Source organism: Pocillopora damicornis, chromosome 7 (assembly GCF_964200805.1).
Source record: "Pocillopora damicornis chromosome 7, jaPocDami1.2, whole genome shotgun sequence".
NCBI classification, from domain to species: domain Eukaryota; kingdom Metazoa; phylum Cnidaria; class Anthozoa; order Scleractinia; family Pocilloporidae; genus Pocillopora; species Pocillopora damicornis.
The window spans coordinates 1901559-1921207 of record NC_142676.1 but is presented as its reverse complement, the minus strand read 5'-3'; the positions used below and the strand labels follow the sequence as shown (position 1 = coordinate 1921207).

The window sequence follows — 19649 nt, the reverse complement described above, 5'->3', positions numbered from 1 at the left end:
ATATGGAACCTAAGGTTCCAGGCCTTTACGCGGTCGGTAAAAGCTAAGGGCTTTTGAACGCCTTGCTGTATTTGACCAAATATTCATAACAAAAAAGCTCAAGGAAATATATTGGAATTTTTAGCGATCTTGATTTTAGTGGTCGTCAAATTATAGTGAACTCTTTATATATAAAGTCCCATATGTCTGCGAACGAAGGTGAGTGCTGTTAAGCGTATCAAGCGTTTTAAAATACGCTATCGTTGCGAGGAAGCAAGCCCTGTTCGATTCGTATCTCTCTCCGATCCCCGCATGATGAATTATGTCAGGTAGTTTTTGAAGCTTGGGTTCTTCTGGAGCTCAGAGCGGATCAAAAAATTTCTTTTTCGCTGAAATTATTTCCCGGATAAATTACATACTTCTTGCAGTGAGCCTCATGGCTCGGTAGCGTCGATGTTGTTGTGTTACGCATCATATTTCGAATATTACCTGAGTTTATTTTAAATTAGTGGTTGTTAAGTAATTTTTTTGTATGGTTCTCTTTCCTAAGTCTACCAGATAGCCAACAAAGTACCTTTCCAATTATGTCGGCTAAGTGTCTAGTGTGAGTCATCACGCTCAATTTGAGAAGTTGACGATAAATTATATTTTGTTATGATTATTTCACTTGCAAATTGCATTCTTAGATAGAGATTTTTAATTTGTAAGTTAATGTCTTCAGATACTCCTCCTCCAACTGAGAAGCCAGCTGATGATGGCAGGGGAGCTACTGGAGGGAAAGAAGAAGACAAGCAGGAAGATGAGAGTGATTTGAGTGAGTATTTTACATTTAGGTAACTAATATATAAAACTGTTGCACAACTGATGCAATTAGCACCTTCACACAAGCACTCAGTAATGTACACATGCACTGTAATTAGCATATCAGCAATCACACATACCACCTACATAAATCTGTAAACATTATGTATTTGACTGATTCAACGTAGGACACAAAGCTAAATGTTTGACAAAGTCACTTGTAAAATTTTTTGTTGAATAGTGATCATTATGTGATAACCTAGGATGAGTTTAATGTACACCAACATCATGCCCATTTTTGCAGGAACTATGTTGGGAAAAAAAATTAGGCAAAATGAGGTAACCAATCATAACAGATGAAGGATTTGCTTTATTTTACCCCTCACTGAACTAGACCTGTGTCAAAAACAGAAAAATTTACCATAATGATTGGATGTTACACACCCCATTTCCTTATCTCTCACCCTCAATACTGTGCTGGATATTAAGTAAAGAATGTTTGTCTTTTATCACCTTATGGTTCACCAGGTCCTTTAGCTATACTTGGCTGCATGAACTATTATACAGTCTGTGGCCAATCAGACTAGCAGCCATGGATAAAAAGATAACTGTAGTTATACCTTTGGGTATGGAAACTTTCAGTTTGATATAAAGGTGCCTTGTGATCAAAACTGAAACTGGTGGAACATTCCATTGAGCCTAGATGAGACCAACTCTAACATCTGCACCAAGAGTCAGTTCAATCTGATTATACTATAATTTTTTCTGGTTTCAAAAATAAACTTTCTACCAGCTTCCATGATCAGCAATTGTCACTTAACATAAAGAAATGATTCAAGTATTGCTGTTTGCTTGCTAATAAAATCCTTAGATTTTCTTCAACGGTTACTGGCCCAGTTAAAACCACCAACCGCCAGTGAGGGAGTGGAAAAAGAAAAACCAGAACAATTATTAGAGGAAGTCACATTTGAAGGAGTTGCAAATTATATCAAGAAAGGGAAATGTAAGTACAAAAAATATTAACTTGCATTCGAATATATTGTAGACCAAGTGGATCACAGTACTTTCAAGCTTACATTTTGCTTTTAAATCAACACCCCTGGCATGGTTTTTGGTCTGCCAAGTTCTTTGTCAGTTCTCCTATTTTTTTTTTCATAAAATCTGTAAATTGCTATGGGCATGGTCAGTTATTCTGAAGTTCCTTGAAAAGAAATAACTGGAGAACTTTCTGACAAGGATTATTTTTTGCTATATGCATGATTTGACTTCTAAAACTTTGATTTGATAGTCTCTCATCTCTCAGCTGTTACTGAACAGATTATGGCACAGTATTTTTAAGTACCACAGATTTTGCCCTGGGATGTATGATATTACCTTAACCATTTAATCCCTGAGTGACCAGCATCTAATTTCTCCTTTCAATATTGCCTCTGAATCAAACATTAAGGTTATGAGAATAAAGGAAATGATATTCAACTGAAGAAACTCTTGATTGTTAAACAAATTCTCCTTGCCAGCACATTAGGAAATGTATAGAGAACAGTATTGAGAATGTGCATACTGATGTTACGTTGTAAAAGGTTAAACAGGAATACTTTTCTTTTGCAGGTAAAAATATAATTGTAATGACTGGTGCAGGCATCTCAACTGCTGCAGGGATTCCAGACTTTAGATCTCCTGGTACTGGTCTCTATGACAACCTGCAAAAATATGACCTACCCCACCCCCAGGCAGTATTTGAAATAAACTTCTTCCAGGTAAGTTATGCAAGTCTGGATAAAGGCACACAGGTGTCCATTAAAAATGTAAAAATTTGAAGATATTCTTTAGCTACTGATTTTTCAGACTGACAATTACTGAGCAAGAAAGAGTGTGAGCCCCCTTGCTATGTGCTGACCATGATATAGCTATTAACCCTTTCACTCCCAAGATCCAATCAGTAATTCTCCCTTCTGACTTTACATTCCTTGGGAGTTAGATTGGAGAATTTGGTCTTACATCAAGATAACACCTTCCAGATGATCAACCTCTCAGTTCCTAAAACATGTCAGCCAGATATTGTACTTGAATTGCAAGGAGAAATGACATGTTTATCACCCGTAGGTGTTTAAGGATTTGCAGGTATTGTGCAGTAACAGTTATGTATCATTTTCAAGTGCATGGTTCCATTCAATCAACAGTCAAATCCAGAGCCATTCTTTATGCTGGCTAAAGAGCTGTACCCTGGATCATTTAAAGTAAGCAGATGACATCAGTACAGTTTCAAAATGTATTTTACTCAGTTACTATTGAATAAGTCTACGGCTATTTTTTTGGTTTATTGCTAATATTTAAATCACATGATGAACAGAATAAGAGAAAAATGTCAATAGTGGTGATGATCAAAAACCAAATGTTAAAATTTAAATATGTTTTTGATTATTTCTTCTTAGCCAACAATTTCACACTATTTTATCAAGTTATTAAGTGACAAGGAGTCGCTGCTACGTAATTACACTCAGGTAAGAATTACATTTGTCATTCTGTATATTAAAATTTAATGACCATGCAGACCAACATGTCTACAGTAAGTCAAGCTCATGCTGGTATTTATTGTGTACTTGGACGAGACAATTCCCAGATGTTACAACTAAATATTCTCACTGTTCCTGTCTTCACTAAGCTGCAGTGAAAGGGTTGACAGGAATATTGTTCAAATTAGTTGGAGGTCCACTTTACCTACCGGTAGTTTGAAAAACTTCTCGTCCAGTAGAAGTGGCAAAACTTTCAGTCACAGGCATACATCTTATTACTTGTTTAACAGCAAGAAGCTTTCAGTTTATGTCAGCATTATTGAAATATTCTCAGTTAATGTAAAACAATGGAAAAGATGCTGTAACAAAAATTAAGGATTCCAAGATAAACTTAGCTTGTAATATCTGCGACACATTGCTACTCTGATTTAGTATGAGGTACCACATTGTGAATGAGGTGACACTTCAAAAGAAAATCTTGCATTATTTTTCTTAGAGAAATGTTTTCTCCTGATTAATTTCCTTAACAGAATATTGACACTCTAGAACGAGTGGCAGGCATCCCACAAGAGAAACTTGTCGAAGCACATGGATCTTTTCACACAGCGCACTGTTTGGATTGTGTAAAAGAATATTCTCATGAATGGGTCAGAGGTACATGGGTCTGATCATGCAATAAAATTATTTATTGATAATTTGGTTATAAAAAGACATCAATTTATATTTAACCACTGGCTCTAAATGTTTCTCCTACTTTAAAGCTGAACTAAAAAGCCATAAAAAAGCAAACTGTAAAATGAGATCTGTAAAGACCAAGTAAGAGATGTAATCATTTTTAACACTTTCTTAAACGTGTGTTCTTCTCTCTCTCTCTTTTTTGACTTCTACGTGTGAAATCTACTTCTATATGTGAAATATATTACACACGCCTTGTTTGTTTTGCATCTTAAAAATTCCTCTGTATTTACTGGATCTGAAAAAGTACATGGAAGGATGCATACAAATTTTCAAACAGAATATTTATTCAGTTGAATATTGTTACTTTTACTTACAACAACTTGAGTAGGGTCTCTTTCAGTTAATTCCTCTCAGACTTAGAAAAGGCTGACCACTTTTTTAGGCATGGTATCCCTTCACAGCTTAATGCCTCCTTTTATGTGTGTTTTTTTTTTCAGATGAAGTATTTGCAGACAAAATACCTACTTGCCCTGATTGCAAAGGAGTTGTAAAACCAGGTTTGAAGAAAATAGAGCTGTTTATAATAAATTAATCTTAAAGGTAGATTTTTTCAGCTGTGATATATGCTTGCTGCAACAAAGAAAAGTCCATTTTTTTTCTTTCTTTTTTTTTAAGTATTAGTAATGTTATCATAATTTTTTTGGTGAAACATTAGTCACATGATCTTCTCACAAAGTACATAAGAAGGCTAATAATTTGAACAAACCCACCTTGCTAAATCAAAAATTAAATCATGGGGTAACTGGCAGAGAGGTTTGCTTGTGCCAACCAAAGCAGGGGTCATTTTAGAAAGTATCAGTAACAGAACACATTTGGGTTGTTTTCCATTAAGCCTTGCCCATTTTAAATTACTCTGCTGCCTCTGTGTTTAACATAATGAAAGTCCAATGTAATGAAAGATCAATAAAAGAGATAGGTTGTTGGTTAGAAACATATTGACAGTAAATAGGGTAAGAATGAAATTTGGAATTAGAGGTTGTTGTGGTCAGGACATTACAATAATTCTGCTTCTCTTTCTGTTTCAGACATAGTGTTTTTTGGTGAATCCTTACCACCTGTGTTTCACAGATATGTTCCTCAGGTAATTAATAACAAGTTTTTCAATGTTTGTAGTTATCTACATGTATAACATGATAATTTAGTGTTATCAATTGAGTTGATCATGTAAATTGGCCACCATAAAGAGTTACAAAGCTGTTTTCTAATGTAGCCCTTTGTCATTCACTCTGATGAAGGGCTAATGCTCGAAACATCAGCTTTGTAACTCTTAATAGTGGCCAATTTACGTGATCAACTCAATTCATTTGATAATACTAATATATCATGTTATACTCTCCCAGCGACTCAGCACCACAGTTTCTTTACAAACTTACCCCTTTACTGTGTGTATAACATGAGATAGGAGAATTAACTTGTATGAAAAACAAAATCTCAGTGATCACTGATTTGAAATACTTTTTGCAATTCTTAGGAGGCTTTTTGGGTCAGCTGCGTATTAATGTATTGTTTTTTATGACAGACAGGATAAATTTTGTCTGAAATAAGTGAATTTATACAAATTTTTCACTGAATGAATTATGACTATTTCAAAATTATTTAAGTTTTGGCAGTCGACTAATTAATTAAAGATATGACAAGAACAGTGGGAAGTATAAAAGGCTTAATTGAAGCCAGAATGTTGCCTTGATTTTGCAAGACACATGTATGAACACTCTTGTTATATTCACAAGAAATTTTTTTTTTTAAAACACTTGTAAACATTCTAAAGCCTTGTTTGCCAGGATATGCCAAAATGTGACCTGTTAATAGTGATGGGTACTTCACTGGTTGTGCAGCCATTTTGTTCCCTAGTAGACAGGTAAGAATCAGTTAGGAGTGTCTGGGGTTAAGTAATGCAAGAGCATGAGTTGTGGGTAAACTTTAATGATTAATTAAGTAGTGTATTAGGTAACGTATTCGATGTGTTCTTGTAAACCTGTAAACTTTGTAAGGTAATACTTCTTCACAGTATCACGCCCCCCCCCTTCCCCCCCCCCCCCCATAAAAAAAATGAAAATATATATGGCATTTATCATAGCCAAGAAAAGAAGGGGAGAGGTGCAGAGCGGATAAAAAAAAGTAACCCATTGAATTATTTATTAAGGTTAGCGTTGCAAGTAATTTTACGGAATGATCGTGAAGGGACACTGTCAGATAATACTCTGTAACCTCAAAATTTTTTTGTGTTCTGCAGAGTTCCTGCAACAACTCCGAGATTGTTAATAAATAAAGAGAAATGTGGAAATCAGGTGTGAGCTATTTAGATCCTTTTTTAGCGCAAACTAACCCTCACACGTTCAGTATAAAAGCTCACTGTACCTTTGCTATTCCAGCCTGACTTCTTCAGCCTGTTAATGGGCGGGCCAGCCAGTGGTTTCCAGTTTGATAGTGACGACAATTATCGGTAAGAGCAAGAAGGATATTTCTTGTTTCACAATCAACAAGACGTTTTGGAAAATATTGCTTATCTAGGCGCCTTATCCAGGTGAAATTTTCTGGCGGCTGTATTTTTCCACCAATTAACCTGCCACAAGAGAATATCAGTTGATATTCCCTTGCCTGTTACGACAACATTTTCCAACAGTCTTTTTGCGTTTGTCTATAATTTATTTGGACCGATGTACAAATAAGGAGTCGCTCTCTTTTGACTTACAGAATTGAGACATTTTACTTGGAATATACCATTCGCGTGATTACTGCAGTTTTCCTTGTAGGGATGTCATGTGGCAAGGTACCACAGATGATGGTTGTGTTGCTTTGGCTGAGTTACTGGGATGGAAGGTAACTGCACTTCTGACAATGATCAGGCACGCAATTTTACTAGGCATGTTGGTGTTGCTACGTAGTGACCTTTTTCTCTTTTTTGAAATTGAGAACGAACAAATAATCTTCTCTTATGTTTCCGTTCCAAACCGGTCTTGGCGTCGCTGCTCAACTCTTTCAGGCATACACAAGAACGCCAGCTAAACAAGTCACCCCAACAAGTTAACTGGTGCATTGGAATCAGAACTTCGTATTTGACAAGTGTATGGGGAAACAACCCGCCGAAAATTGTATTTCTCTGTTCATTGGAACTTGAAGCGATTTTCAACTTCATGTGACATTTGAAGATTCCTTGAAGATATATTTTCTTGATTTCTTACCAGGATGAGCTATTAAATTATGTCAAGGCAGAACATAAAAGGATCGATGAAGCTAATGCTGAAGCAAAGAAGCCGAGCGCTTCCGAGAAAAAAGGTTCGTAACTTTTGATACTAGCGAATTTTGACGTGCACTTTGAAAGCAGAAAAATTCGTCGCGAAAGAAGGTTTCGCCAGTTGAACTTCTTGGGAACCATGTTCTTCTTTCAACGTAGCTCTAAGAGAAGAGTTCAATGCTAATGAATGTTCTCAGATATGAATTATTTTAAACGTTATTTGTGACATATTGTGTAGTTCCTTCAATGACGGGAAACAAAGAATCCACTAATATTTGCCTCGCTTTCAATATGTGAATTGTAAACTCAACTACCAGCAGAGCCGATATATGAAGGTACGGCTCCAAGCCCTGTTTAAAAGTTATTTTTCTTTTCCTTTTGAGGCCTTTTCTCAGTAGTTCCTTTGATGGCAGTCATCCTTTGAATATCAAATCCTTTTTTTAGCATACATCATGAATATGATAAATTCCGTGTATTTTTTTGTGTAAAGTAATTCTAGTTTCCGACATCGATCCACCCGTTAAATTTCGAAACATTTCTCTTGATTTACCAAGATGACCTGTTTCACTTTTCCGTTCTTCCTAGGTGGGAATAAAGAAGTTGGCAATTCGTCAAATGAAGGCAGTGAAGCAGAGAAACAGAACAAAGAAGCCAGCAACCTTTAAAATAATAATGAAGTCCCAGAAAAATTAAAAAATGTAAAAATTTCTAAAAAATTTTTTGTTTCAATAATTTTAATCGAACGGTTTATTTAGGCAATGAATTCTTTCTATTTCAATGTATTATAAATGGCTGGTAACCAGTGTCTGGGAATTTTTTTAACTTAATATTTCTCGATCACGGAATTTGAATTCAATTGAATATGTGTATTACTTCAGTAAAGACAAATAAACTCATGTAAGAGGCTACTTTAGTGTTAACAACTGAGTTGAAAACGTAAATTAGCCATCGTAAAGGGTAAAAAAGCTGACACCGACGCAGCACCACAGTTTCTTTAGAAACTTACCCCTTTATTCATGTAAGAGGCTTTGTGGTTTGTCTCTTCTTAGGGCTATCAAAATTGTTGCAGTTGTCCTAAGGGTGTTACACGATAATCATCGGTTCTAGAGAATGAATCACAATTTACAGAAGACAAATGCGCACATAAAAATACTCTTACTATCCACCTGGAGGGGATCTATCCACTGCATAAAGCATCATCCTCTCGGCCCTTCGAGCGGCTAAGTTAAGACTCCGCCCATGGTGACACGGCAAGAAATCGAGAATTCTCCTGTTTGGAGTTGAAACTCTAATTTTGCTGCACCTAATAACAAGCAAAACCAAATGTCAGCAATAAAAATGCTTTACTTCGAAATCCACATCATACAACGGGTGCAACGACAATCTATCGACTCGAATACGTAACTGCAAAAAATTTATATTAATTTCCTTTGTGCGCAGGCTGTAGGTACTTTTACATGGTATGCTAATCTATGATACCACTATTATAACAATCCTGTGTTATCGACTTAAATAATTGGAGTTAACTTAACGTCTAATTGTGGATAAATTATATTAAGCTTTAATTGTTAGACTAAATCTCACGATCAAGAAAACAACGAAATCGTGTTGTTCCTCAAAAGTGAGGAGGACGGAGGAAAACTCTCTTGTGAACTTTTTTATCTTGGTATCTCTGTTACTTATTGAGGTGAGAGAAAACTTCCAGGAACGTGACGGCAGAGAGGTGGAAATTATTAAACTTCAGACCTTTAGAATTCAAAACATGCTGTTACCAGGCCCCTAGGAGAAGCGTTATACCGCAGACCGCGAAACAGGCTTTGGGGTCTGGCCACCTGCAGGAGTCGGCTATAAACCAAACATAGGATACAGCGCATTAAACACGATTAAAAGCTATACTTAAAATGAAGAAACGCGAGAAGTGATTTCCCAGAGCATCATTTTCGATCTGCTTTGAAAGTTAGTAAAACAGTTATTTTAAGCCCGGGTGAGTGGCTGTTTATGGAAATTCCTTCAGAAGAAACTGTTTAGATCTAGCGAGTGAGGCCCTGATGGTAAGTTAAACAGAAGTAATTTAATTAACTTGAAGATAATAATTTAGCCTTAAGATAATGGAGGGCGTAACTTACATCTCATATGTTTAGACTGACTATAGATTGACCTGTTAAAAAGGCATTTCTGCCACTGAAAACAGATATAACAGTGTTGCGCGCGCTGAAGAATTCTATTCGTTTTGGATTGTTACGAAACTAAGGCGGTTACGGTCAAGACGGAGGAGAGTTGATTCGTTTGAGATTGAACAGTAACAACAGAAATACATTTCCACGTGGCGTCAACTTGAAACTATGGAGGTAAGTAGGATGAATTAGGGGCTTCTTGTTCTATTCATCGTTCAGGATTTTTATAAAAATGTAATCTTTAAAAAAAACCCATCTCTGAACATCAGTACCAGAACTAAACGAAAATCCAACAAAATCTAGACTTCAAGCATGAAATTGGAGATTTAACCCAACGTTCCTCTCTGTTTCTGATTTCTTTTTATTTTGCATAGTTTGATAACATTGACTGTAACGTCAGCGAGCCATCATCGGCTGCAAAAGAACCAGAGGAGGCAGGTACTTCAAACCGTACGAGTATTCCAGACAATCTTATGGAATTGCATCATGAGAACAGAGCAGAATTTTTTGAAACTGTTCAGTTGCATTGCAAGGCTGTCATGGAGAGAGTGCAAGCTGTGAAAGAGTCTTTGAATCTTTCTGACCCGAGCAAACAATCCCAACGATCAAGCGATAAAGAAAAACTCAGTGACTTTTCTCCAGAACGGACTGAAGGCAAAAAAGAGCAGTCTTTTGGATTGAACGCGCAGGATCAGGGTCAAAAAATTAAAGAGAACGTTGAACGCATCATAGAGCTTGTACGATCTGGGAAGAAAGTAGGTTGAGTTTAAATACTTGGAGGTTTTGCCTGCTTGTTTTAAAATGTTATTTATTTTGTCAAACGCCAGTTGCAGGAACCGCCCAGAGGGAGGGGCTTTAGCCCCCCCCCTACTTTTTTGCAAAAGTAAAAATAAATTAAACAAAAAATAATTTGACAAAAATAATGGAGCCAAAAATAGCCCCCCCCCCCCCTCCCTCCGCTCAAAAACTTGCTGCGCGGTCCCTGAGTTGTAACTATCATAGCTATCATCAGCATCATTCATTAACAGATCGACAACATAACTTATAAAAATAGTATCAAGCGCAGAAAACCACAAAGGATTATCTGCAACTGATTCAGATCGGCGAAGATGGAGAGGCCGAGAGCAGCCAGGGGAGAGCAAAGTCGCCGCTTGAAAAAATGATTGGAAAATTCTCCACAAAACCATTTGACTGAGAGACCAGTCAGTCGAGCAGAAATAGATAACAGTTGATCACAACTCAAACCTCAGAACAAATTATTTGATCGCCGAGATTCAAGTGTTAGAATTTAAGAGTAAGGGAATTTATCCAAAGTGGCCATATTAACTTGCAGTGTTTAAAAGCTTGATGTTATTACAATCGACCTGAACTTCAGCGCAAATTTTTTTTGGTAATTTCATTTTGTTTTGTTCTCCACTTAAGATGCAGTTTTCAAACACGAGACCAGGTGCTTCCGAGAAACTTTCCTATCCAGTTGCCACAACTGATGCAGGACAAGAACCTCGTTGGCAAACGTCACCTGCTGTGGAAGAGAAAACAGTACAAAGCGAAAAGACAACTGAAAATTCTGTTCCAATGGGTTCTTCTCTAAATCCAGTCGAAGAAACCAAACTTTCTAGCGCTTACTCGGTCTTGGATGGGAACGCTTTGATGGAGCTATCAAATAAAGATACATGTTTAAAAGTCCCCAGTTTAAAAGAGTGTGGGGATGGAATAACGCACTCTGCCTCTCCCTACAGGAAAGAATCCCCGCAAGAACATGACCAAAGTCACTCTGCCTTGTCTTCAGGAGACTGCAAAGGACTTTTCGAAGAGATTTCAAGCGAGGAGCAGACGGCTTTAACTGTAAACGAGATCGAAAAAGACATTAGTGCCCTAATCAACGAGGAGAATCAGCTAACTGGCAGGAATTCAACCTATGACACGCATGTAGATACATCTTTTGAATATCTAAACAATCATTCATCTTTTTCAATCCAGGCTCATCTAAAAAAGGCTAACGATAGCGGTGTTTTTTCTGGCTCTCAGAAAATGATGCCATGGTCAAGAAGAGTAGAAGACCCTCTCTGGCAAATGGCTGTAAAAATCGTCCGGGATATCTATGTTCGTATCGGTTGCCATGAGAATTATCTCCGATACGCGAGCTGGGTGGATGAACCGAACGATTACACGATTAAACTTGATACCACTGCATTGCCCTGTAATGATGCATTATCGTACGAGAAGGTAAACTGACTCAAGATCCCTTTTCTTGTGGGATGCCTGCAAGGCATACCTCGTTGAAATTCTGCCGGCTGTTTTTTTCCTGGTAGACACCAGTGGCGAAGAGGACCAGTGGATTTCTAAGGGCACCGTTGTTTACTTCCGATCACACAAAACATTAATTTTATAGGATGATACAGATTTTTTTCCCTTGAGAAAATCCTTGTTTGAGTGCGCTTTAAAATACCAAAAGAAAATGAATTCTTTAACAACACTCCTGTGGCCTTTTGAAGACATAACTCGTCTATTTGTCTTTTGATAAAAATTAATAATGGTAACAGAACCGAATGGAGTCCAATTCGGTCTGTAATCATACGAGTGATTAACAAAATCGTACGTCCGCGAATTGGTCGACACGAAATCCTGTTACAAATTAATCACAAGAATTAATGACAGAATTTGAGAGAGAATACCAACTTTTCTCCTCACAGATCACAATCCTAGAAGGAAATGATAACGATTCGGACAATGTTGACAAATTATGTTCTGACGGAATGGCTTCCACAGCTCTCGAGTCAACCCATTCAAATACAGAAGAGCCTAGCATAGAAACTTCCTCTTTCCAGACTGACCAATTGGAAGTGGCGTCTGTAAATGCATCATATGATGCACAGAGGACTCCAAAGATGCCAGTCAAAAGAGTGTCCCTGAGGCGTGGTCAGAAAAAATGGTCTGCTTTAAAGAAGAGAAGGAAATCATTAGCATTTGGGAGGAAGGAGAATGAAACTAACGGATTGAGGAAACCGCTGACCTTGGGAAAATCGACAGCTGAAGTTGCAAACCTTAACTTCAATCAAGGTAACTAATGTCGGGATATCTTTTGGTAAGAACCTTAAAATTATTGAATGTGATTTAATTGCAATCAAAGCTGTTGTTCGAAAATATAAGTCTGGTATATACCAGTCTGGTATCTAGTTGGTTTTTTTTCACCGCAGTCTATGACTGTATTGGAAAACTTGCGTCATCCTCTCAGTCTATAATATTCAGCACTGAAACCGTCGTGACTGGGTTATCCACGTTTTCCTACGCCGCCGAGGATGTTAACATACAAGTATAAGGTTGGTTTAAGCGTCATTGGCGTCAAGCTCTCAGTAATATTGCTCTTTTTTGCTTGATTGACGATATGCACCAAGCTTGACAGCTTTTTTAATGGAGACGCGTCTCACAGAAACGCGTAAGCACAAAAGTTGTGATAGACCTCCACAGGGGACATGTAGGGCAAATTCCAACAGGAAGAACACTGGAGCGTTAAGTTTATCAACTATCTATCTTACTTGGAAACCGAGAAATCTTCTGAAGAAGTTAAACTTTATTACCATAACTGTTAATTCCTTTACTTTTTCGTGTAAAAAAACTTCTGTATTTACTTTTAGAGGGATCTACATTCGAAAACGGCGAAAATCCACTTCAGAAGGAACGAAGGCAGATAGGAGACGAAGACAGGCTGTCATCTCTAAAAGGATTTCTTTCCCTCAAAGGTAACAATCAATTGTGCAAACTTACGCTTTATTGAGGTCCTTTCTTTCAGAGGTCTCTACATCCGGGTAATGAAATTTTTGATGTGCAAGCTTTAAGAGCTTGTACATAAGAAAAGTTTCCTACCAGGCTTTGGACAGCTCCATCCCTCACCACCCCCTCCCCCCCTCCCAAACTTTTTGTTTCAGGTTTAGAGAGGATCGAAATCCGAAATCTACGCGGCGTTTACCACTATATATCAAGTCTCATACTTTCAAAATTTCTTTCATCAGACGCAAGAACTAAAGATGGAGAAGATATAATCGTTGTGAATCCCTCGAAGATTCCCAGTAAAAGAGATTTCACAGGGAGGAAGGAATACAATGAAATAATGGCCCGTCTGTTATTGTAAGCGTTTTAATTTTTCAATTTCCTCATTAATTCAATGGCGACTTACAGAATGGATTTCAGAAGCATTCCCAGCTGATGACTCAAGGGTACGCAGATCTATCTTTGCGTACAAATGACAGCCAATGAGAGAAAACACAGAGTTCTGTACAACTACATCATCAGATGATTTGGTTCAGTTTATCAACTGAGCTGATAATGTGAATTGGCCACCGTAGAGAGTTTGTAAGCTGACCTTCGTTTAGAGTCTGTCGCCCTTATAATACCCCTAACCGACAGTGGACCACAATTTCTTTCGATTTTTTCCAACCCCCCTCCCCGGCTTAATTCAGCTACGTCATCGTTCTATTAGCTGCATATCTTCTCTTGTATCGTCGTTCTTTGAGGTTTGGGGTAAAGGTACGATATACTGATTATCACATAAGGAAAGCGATAACATTTACTTTGATGTAGAGCTGCAAGCTCACGAATTTTGAAGCGATTTTCAACTGACTACCTAGAGTTATCCGGGCCGGATTGGTTTAACCTCTTTTCGCTCAATATTTGGTTCAGAAAACTCGCGCTACTTTCTAAGACAATCAGATGCCAAATTAAGACCAATCCCGCGACTCAGTCACTCTATTTGACAGTGTTTCGGGTAGTTTGCTTGTTTTCCCTTTGAGTTCTTACTTGTAGCTTTTACTGTTTTCATTTATTACGACTGGCCATTGTGGTTTCTTCAGTTTTGGTATTAAAAACTTAATAAAAAGGCTACTATTAAATTATAACGAGATATCAATCTCAACTTTTTTAATCAGCTGCTAAGATTCTTTACCAGCTCCCCTCGTGCTAAATCTTTTAAGCCTCCTTTTCAGGTTCGTTCAGGAATTCACTGAAGAGGAAGTGAAAAGCGAAAAGTTTGTGGTCGCAGTTCATGCTGTTACACAGACAAGAAGCAAACTGCGTTCCCGAAAATGGGCGACGGAATTTTACAAGCTATTGATGAATCGGTGAGATGTACGAGTAGAGAAAATGTGTATCGTTTAACTAAGACAAAAATAATCATAAAAACAGCCACGTTCAAATAATCGTTGTGCTTTCCACCCTTGGGCACGTTATACCATCGTTTCTTCTCTTTGTCTCACGCAAAAAATTCAAGTTGAGTCCGGTGGGAGAAGTAGCAAAGGTCTCACTTTGCGTCAACACAATCTCGTTTCCAGGTTTCCCTCTTGCCGAATCTAGTGAATCGCGCACTTTCCGACCACTGGTCGAATGAACGAGGACTCTAGGGACGAGATCGGTTCAAGGTTGTCTAAGATCACGGGTTATAACATGATTTAATAAATCAAATGAGCTAATAGGACCGTGAGTTAAGACAGAACATATCGTTTTTTGGTCATGTTGGCTTAATCACAGCGATTCCGTAAATATTTCTTTAACTTTGATTGTCTGCGGATTGAGAAAGTCTTGACTGTCTCTTCAAACATGTCAAAAAGTCTACATGTCGAGCTTCGTAGTCAGTGTTATCTCTGTGTTCAGCTTTGCTCCCTGTATTATTTCTTGCAGATATCAAAACAGACTCGTCCGTTGTGTTTTCTTCAAACCATCTTTTAAACTGAGGGCTTTGGTAATACTTTCAAAGCCATTTTTCTCGTAAGTATTCTATCTCACAGAGGTACTGACAGAAAAAAGTATTCACAACTTGATACGCTCAATATGTTTCTTTCACGGCTTCCTGAATCCAAATTTAATATACAAACTTATACCTTCTAGTGACTATTTGTATTTCAGCCGATTGACCGACCGACCTAACGAAGAACGTCCGTCAGTCAGGTTGACCACTGGTAAACAGGTTGAAGAACGTATGACCCGCCGACTATTTGATGGACCGACCAACCGAAACACGTTGGCTAACAAACTGACTGACTAAATATCACCGTAAAAATCTTGCCGAAAACTTTCTGGTTTTGTATTTGACTGACTGACTGACCACCTGACACTTTTGAGTAACAAAAAAATTAACTGTATCCCCTCGCATAAAAGAATATCACAATGAAAAAATTTCGAAAGATGAGTGGTTTCGTTGTTTATGTCACAGAAACGACATGAGGGAAAAAATTGTTATCGTGAAGAGCAGGCGAAAATTTCCTAAGGCTCAAGGTAAGGTCGCATGTAAATTTGACGATACTGCCCTCATTAGTGTGTACTGAGGGCTTCTTTTCTGAGCACCGGTATTTCTACTGTGTGTAGTTTTGTACGCCGGTTACACAACTGGTAAAAATTAATCACGTTCAATTTTCATTTTTAGGTTTACCAGACAGTGATTCAACCGAACAGACATAATGAATAAGTCTAATTTTTTTCCTTTACTCCAGTGTTGCCTTAAGTAAGAATTACTTGAAGAATTACTTGAAGAATTACTTGAAAAACATTATTATTGAATACTGCAACAAAGATGGATACTTTCTCTCTTTTGACATCGTTTAACACCAAATAAAGAAATACTTTGTTTAATTTTATCCTTCACCATTATTCGTTTAACGTTTTCCAACATGTCCAAGTTCTTCTTGTTTCCGTTTTCTATCAGCATATTTCCTGCACCTTCTTTTTCTTTATGTTATTTTCATTTCTCTCTAATTGACAAATAAATGGCACTTTGTTCTGTGGCCGCTGAAATGCAAATCTCCACGTCTTTCACAGAAAATAAAATTGGGCAAATCGCATGGTTAGAGACTTGCTTTATGAAGCTTAGATATTAGAGGATTTGTTCCGGTGTTGGTATTATTAAGTTTCCAAGCACACTTTCCTTCCATTTTGTCCTCTGTTTCTGCCTGTTTAGCATTTTTTCAAGGCCGTGACTTGCAGAAACAGCGTTCAGAATAATCTCAGAGTTTCTGAACTGTATGCTGGGCAACAGGATCAGTTACGATGATGTAGTTTTCTCACTCTTTGTAAGAATGATTTTTGGCCAAATTAGCAGTTCTTGATGGACACGTACGGAATAACACTTGATGGTTGGAGAAATATGGAACTGCATCTGTTGAATGCACTGATGGGAGGATTCTTCTCCTTTGGCAGCTGCTCTTGTTATTCATTATTAATAGTCGAATGTGACCATCATCCTTATTTAAATCAAAGTGCTCTGTGAGCAAACTCGTGAATTGACACATGATTTTTTATATTATGTTTAATGTTATCTGGTTTAGGGAATTTTGTGGTTGATTGTCATATCTAGAGTACGAGCAGTAGTTCAGTGTTCGCTAATGTAACAAAGAAACAAAGTAACGTTGGGATAAGAAGGCATTACAATTGAAATGATCATGCTATTACATTTGACAAGGTGGATGATGTCATGTGTTTTAAACGTCTATCATTTTTGTTGTGGTAGCCCAGTCATAAAATGCCTTTGTTTTTTTGTCGTCTTTTTTTTTTTTTTTTTCCTCCGCCACAAAATGGAAAAATTGCGCAATAGTACCCAGAGATCATTGGGCCCTCAACACCATGACAACTAACTGTGATCCAATGAGGTGTTCACATACTGATCACGCGTGTTATCCCTCGACACCATGACAACTAACTGTGATCCAATGAGGTGTTCACATGCTTTTATCTTGATGCTGATTGACGTTGTCATGCACAGACAGGGCCGGGTCACATGACGAACACGAGATTTTGCTCATGAAACTCTTTGGTCAGTTGTCTTGCATTTCAACGTATTTGGATTGCGATCTCCTGGAGCATTAGGGAGTTTAAGATACGGTCACTACGGACTACGGACTACGGACTACGTCTGGGCGTGAGAATCCAAGCCACGCGTGGACTGGGCCGACTACGCTAAAAGGGCGCGAAAATTGGAGTGTTGTTTGACGTTAAGATCGTGACAACGACTACGGACTACGGCTGCACTTGGAAAAAAAATGTCCTTCGAAGATGCTAGAAACGCCCTTTTAATCGCTTATGCGGATGGTTTTCTGGATGATGAAGAGTTTATTGTTCTTTACGATTATTACCAACCCGTTAATCCTTCATTTCCGTGCTGGAATTTTGATCAATTCTGTTTGGATGTGTTCGACTCTTGCGAGTGCGAAGCTCACTTCAGGGTGGCCAAGGATGATATTCCGATGTTATTGAACGCATTGCGGATTCCGGCGAGTTTCAAGTGCCCACAGGGAACAGTTTTCAGTGGCTTAGAAGGACTTTGTTTACTGCGAAAACGACTAGCATACCCATGCCGCTATTTCGATTTACTTTCAACTTTTGGACGTCCGGTGTCATCTCCTGTTGACATCCTAATCTGCTTGTAAACACAACAGAATTCAAAGGGCGTCAGTAATCAGAACCAGAAACAGAAAAAAAATGCGATTTTTACTTCTTTTTCGCTCAAGTTTAATTGCCTAAAGACTGTTCAACACAAAAGTAGCGTTTAGAAAACAAAACTGGTCAAAAATCGGCAAAAAAATACTTACGTAGTCCTCACTACGCGAATCTCCTCGACTACTCCCTGTAGCCTGCAACCACACGACGGACTGCGAAACCCGGTCGTCACTAGTTTCCATCTGTGAAACTGACGTGACGTCATATGATCTCCGGCGAGAATCTTCGGCACAGTGATCGGGTTCCCATTCGTAAAAACAAATATGGCGGACACTAAAGCTTGAGGCGATTACCATGAGTACGGAGATTGAGGACAGACCTTCCAACCCTCACGGTTTGACCGTGAGACTCACGGTTTGGGATGTCAACTCACGGTCTCACGGTTTTGCCCCTTAATCTCACGGTGAATCAGAAAGTTTTAAAATTGCCAAACAATTCCGGAAGGTATGAAGGAATAGCAAAAAAATCTGTGCTCATAACAGCCGAATCAGGCATCAAAACTAATTTGCGAGGGAAATGGCGCCAATGCTAGGCTCAGTCTCCAGTCGTGTCTTGTTGCGCCCAGGTTACTCACCGCTACCAGAGGATCGCGGGCGCACCAAGACACGGCCGAAGAATGAGCCCAATGCCAGCCTCATTCTAATGAAACATCGGTGCGCTAAGGTTTCTGGGAAAGCTTAACCATCGAACACAAATTTCAAAATGGCTACTCGTCGTCCAGCACACGAGAGTGAAACAAGTTCTCAAAATGACTCTGATACTTCGGAACCTCAGCCATCTACCGCGAAGAAAAGGAAACCAGCTACCCTTGGAGCAGCTAAGTATCGTACGACATTTAAGGTTGAGTGGAGCAATTTATATCCCGTGAAAGCAGTAAGAAACGACAAGCATTCTTTTTATTGTGTGCCTTGTCTCAAGACAATACGCTGTGACCACCAGGGTCTAAAAGACGTGAAAGATCATTGTAATACAGAATCTCACAAGTTATCGACGAAAGCAGCGAAAAATCAGCCATCAGTAGCGGGCATGTTTGGTTCAGGCGGTAGTGTTATACAAAGTGCAGTTACCAGAGCAGAAGTCCTAACAACAAATTTTCTGATCCAGCATAACCTCCCACTTGCAACTTCAGATCACCTTGGGCCATTGTTTAGGGCAGTATTTCCAGACAGTGAAATTGCTAAGCAGTATGGATGTGCAAGAACAAAGACTATGGCTATCATCAATAAGGCTCTGGGACCACATTGTCACAGATATGTTGTACAGCACTGTCAGAAACATCCATTCAGTATTGGAATTGATGGGTCGAGTGATACAGATGTTGAAAAGATGAATCCAGCAACCGTAAGAATTTTCGATGTAGAAAGAGCCAAAACTGTTACATCTCATTTTTATCATATGTGTGTGACAAGTGGCAGGGATGCGTCAAAAGCAGAAACTCTTTTTGGTGTTGTCCAGGAAAAGTTAGAGACTGATGAAATACCATGGAATCAGGTTGTCAGCCTTTCAGTAGATAACACTAATTCAATGGTGGGTGCTCACAATTCTTTGGCATCCCACTTCAAAGCAAAAAATCCAGAGACCTATGTATTGGGATGTCCTTGCCATTTGGCGCACATTGCAGCAAGTAGAGCTCATGACGAATTTGCAAAGATTATAGGAATCAGTGCAGAAGAGCTTCTTATTGATCAGTATTACTAGTTTGATAAAAGCACAAAACGGAAAGGGATCCTA

The 19649-nt window shown here is 38.4% G+C and overlaps 4 protein-coding genes across 8 annotated transcripts; all 4 read left to right on the top strand.

Moving 5' to 3' along the window:
* The first annotated feature begins 29 nt into the window (after positions 1-29).
* On the top strand, positions 30-8174 carry LOC113671931 (NAD-dependent protein deacetylase sirtuin-2). 3 transcript variants are annotated; one of them, XM_027188195.2, is made up of 15 exons: positions 30-198; positions 701-793; positions 1652-1783; positions 2389-2537; positions 2961-3017; positions 3213-3281; positions 3824-3947; positions 4469-4528; positions 5057-5112; positions 5813-5889; positions 6265-6319; positions 6404-6474; positions 6785-6851; positions 7217-7307; positions 7852-8174. In XM_027188195.2, the coding sequence occupies exons 1-15, from the start codon at positions 183-185 to the stop codon at positions 7929-7931; spliced, it is 1197 nt and encodes a 398-aa protein (XP_027043996.2). In that variant the 5' UTR covers positions 30-182; the 3' UTR covers positions 7932-8174. The 3 variants fall into 3 exon arrangements, 2 of the variants coding, with proteins under 2 accessions (XP_027043996.2, XP_027043997.2); XR_016188695.1 differs by having other exon boundaries at positions 48-198; positions 7015-7307; XM_027188196.2 differs by having other exon boundaries at positions 55-198; positions 688-793.
* A 950-nt stretch (positions 8175-9124) lies between these two features.
* Positions 9125-11762, top strand: LOC149041982 (uncharacterized). 3 transcript variants are annotated; one of them, XM_089213270.1, is made up of 4 exons: positions 9504-9614; positions 9815-10195; positions 10863-11369; positions 11469-11762. In XM_089213270.1, the coding sequence occupies exons 1-4, from the start codon at positions 9609-9611 to the stop codon at positions 11673-11675; spliced, it is 1101 nt and encodes a 366-aa protein (XP_089069396.1). In that variant the 5' UTR covers positions 9504-9608; the 3' UTR covers positions 11676-11762. The 3 variants fall into 3 exon arrangements, with proteins under 3 accessions (XP_089069395.1, XP_089069396.1, XP_089069394.1); XM_089213269.1 differs by lacking the exon at positions 9504-9614 and adding an exon at positions 9125-9317 and having other exon boundaries at positions 10863-11761; XM_089213268.1 differs by having other exon boundaries at positions 9507-9614; positions 10863-11761.
* A 261-nt stretch (positions 11763-12023) lies between these two features.
* Positions 12024-16058, top strand: LOC149041981 (uncharacterized). Its single transcript, XM_089213272.1, has 7 exons — positions 12024-12500; positions 13076-13180; positions 13451-13565; positions 14420-14554; positions 15111-15197; positions 15643-15704; positions 15853-16058. The coding sequence occupies exons 1-7, from the start codon at positions 12092-12094 to the stop codon at positions 15885-15887; spliced, it is 948 nt and encodes a 315-aa protein (XP_089069398.1). The 5' UTR covers positions 12024-12091; the 3' UTR covers positions 15888-16058.
* A 2562-nt stretch (positions 16059-18620) lies between these two features.
* On the top strand, positions 18621-19616 carry LOC149041980 (uncharacterized). The gene has a single exon (XM_089213264.1). It carries the CDS (start codon positions 18621-18623, stop codon positions 19614-19616), a length of 996 nt encoding a protein of 331 aa, XP_089069390.1.
* Positions 19617-19649: the final 33 nt, after the last annotated feature.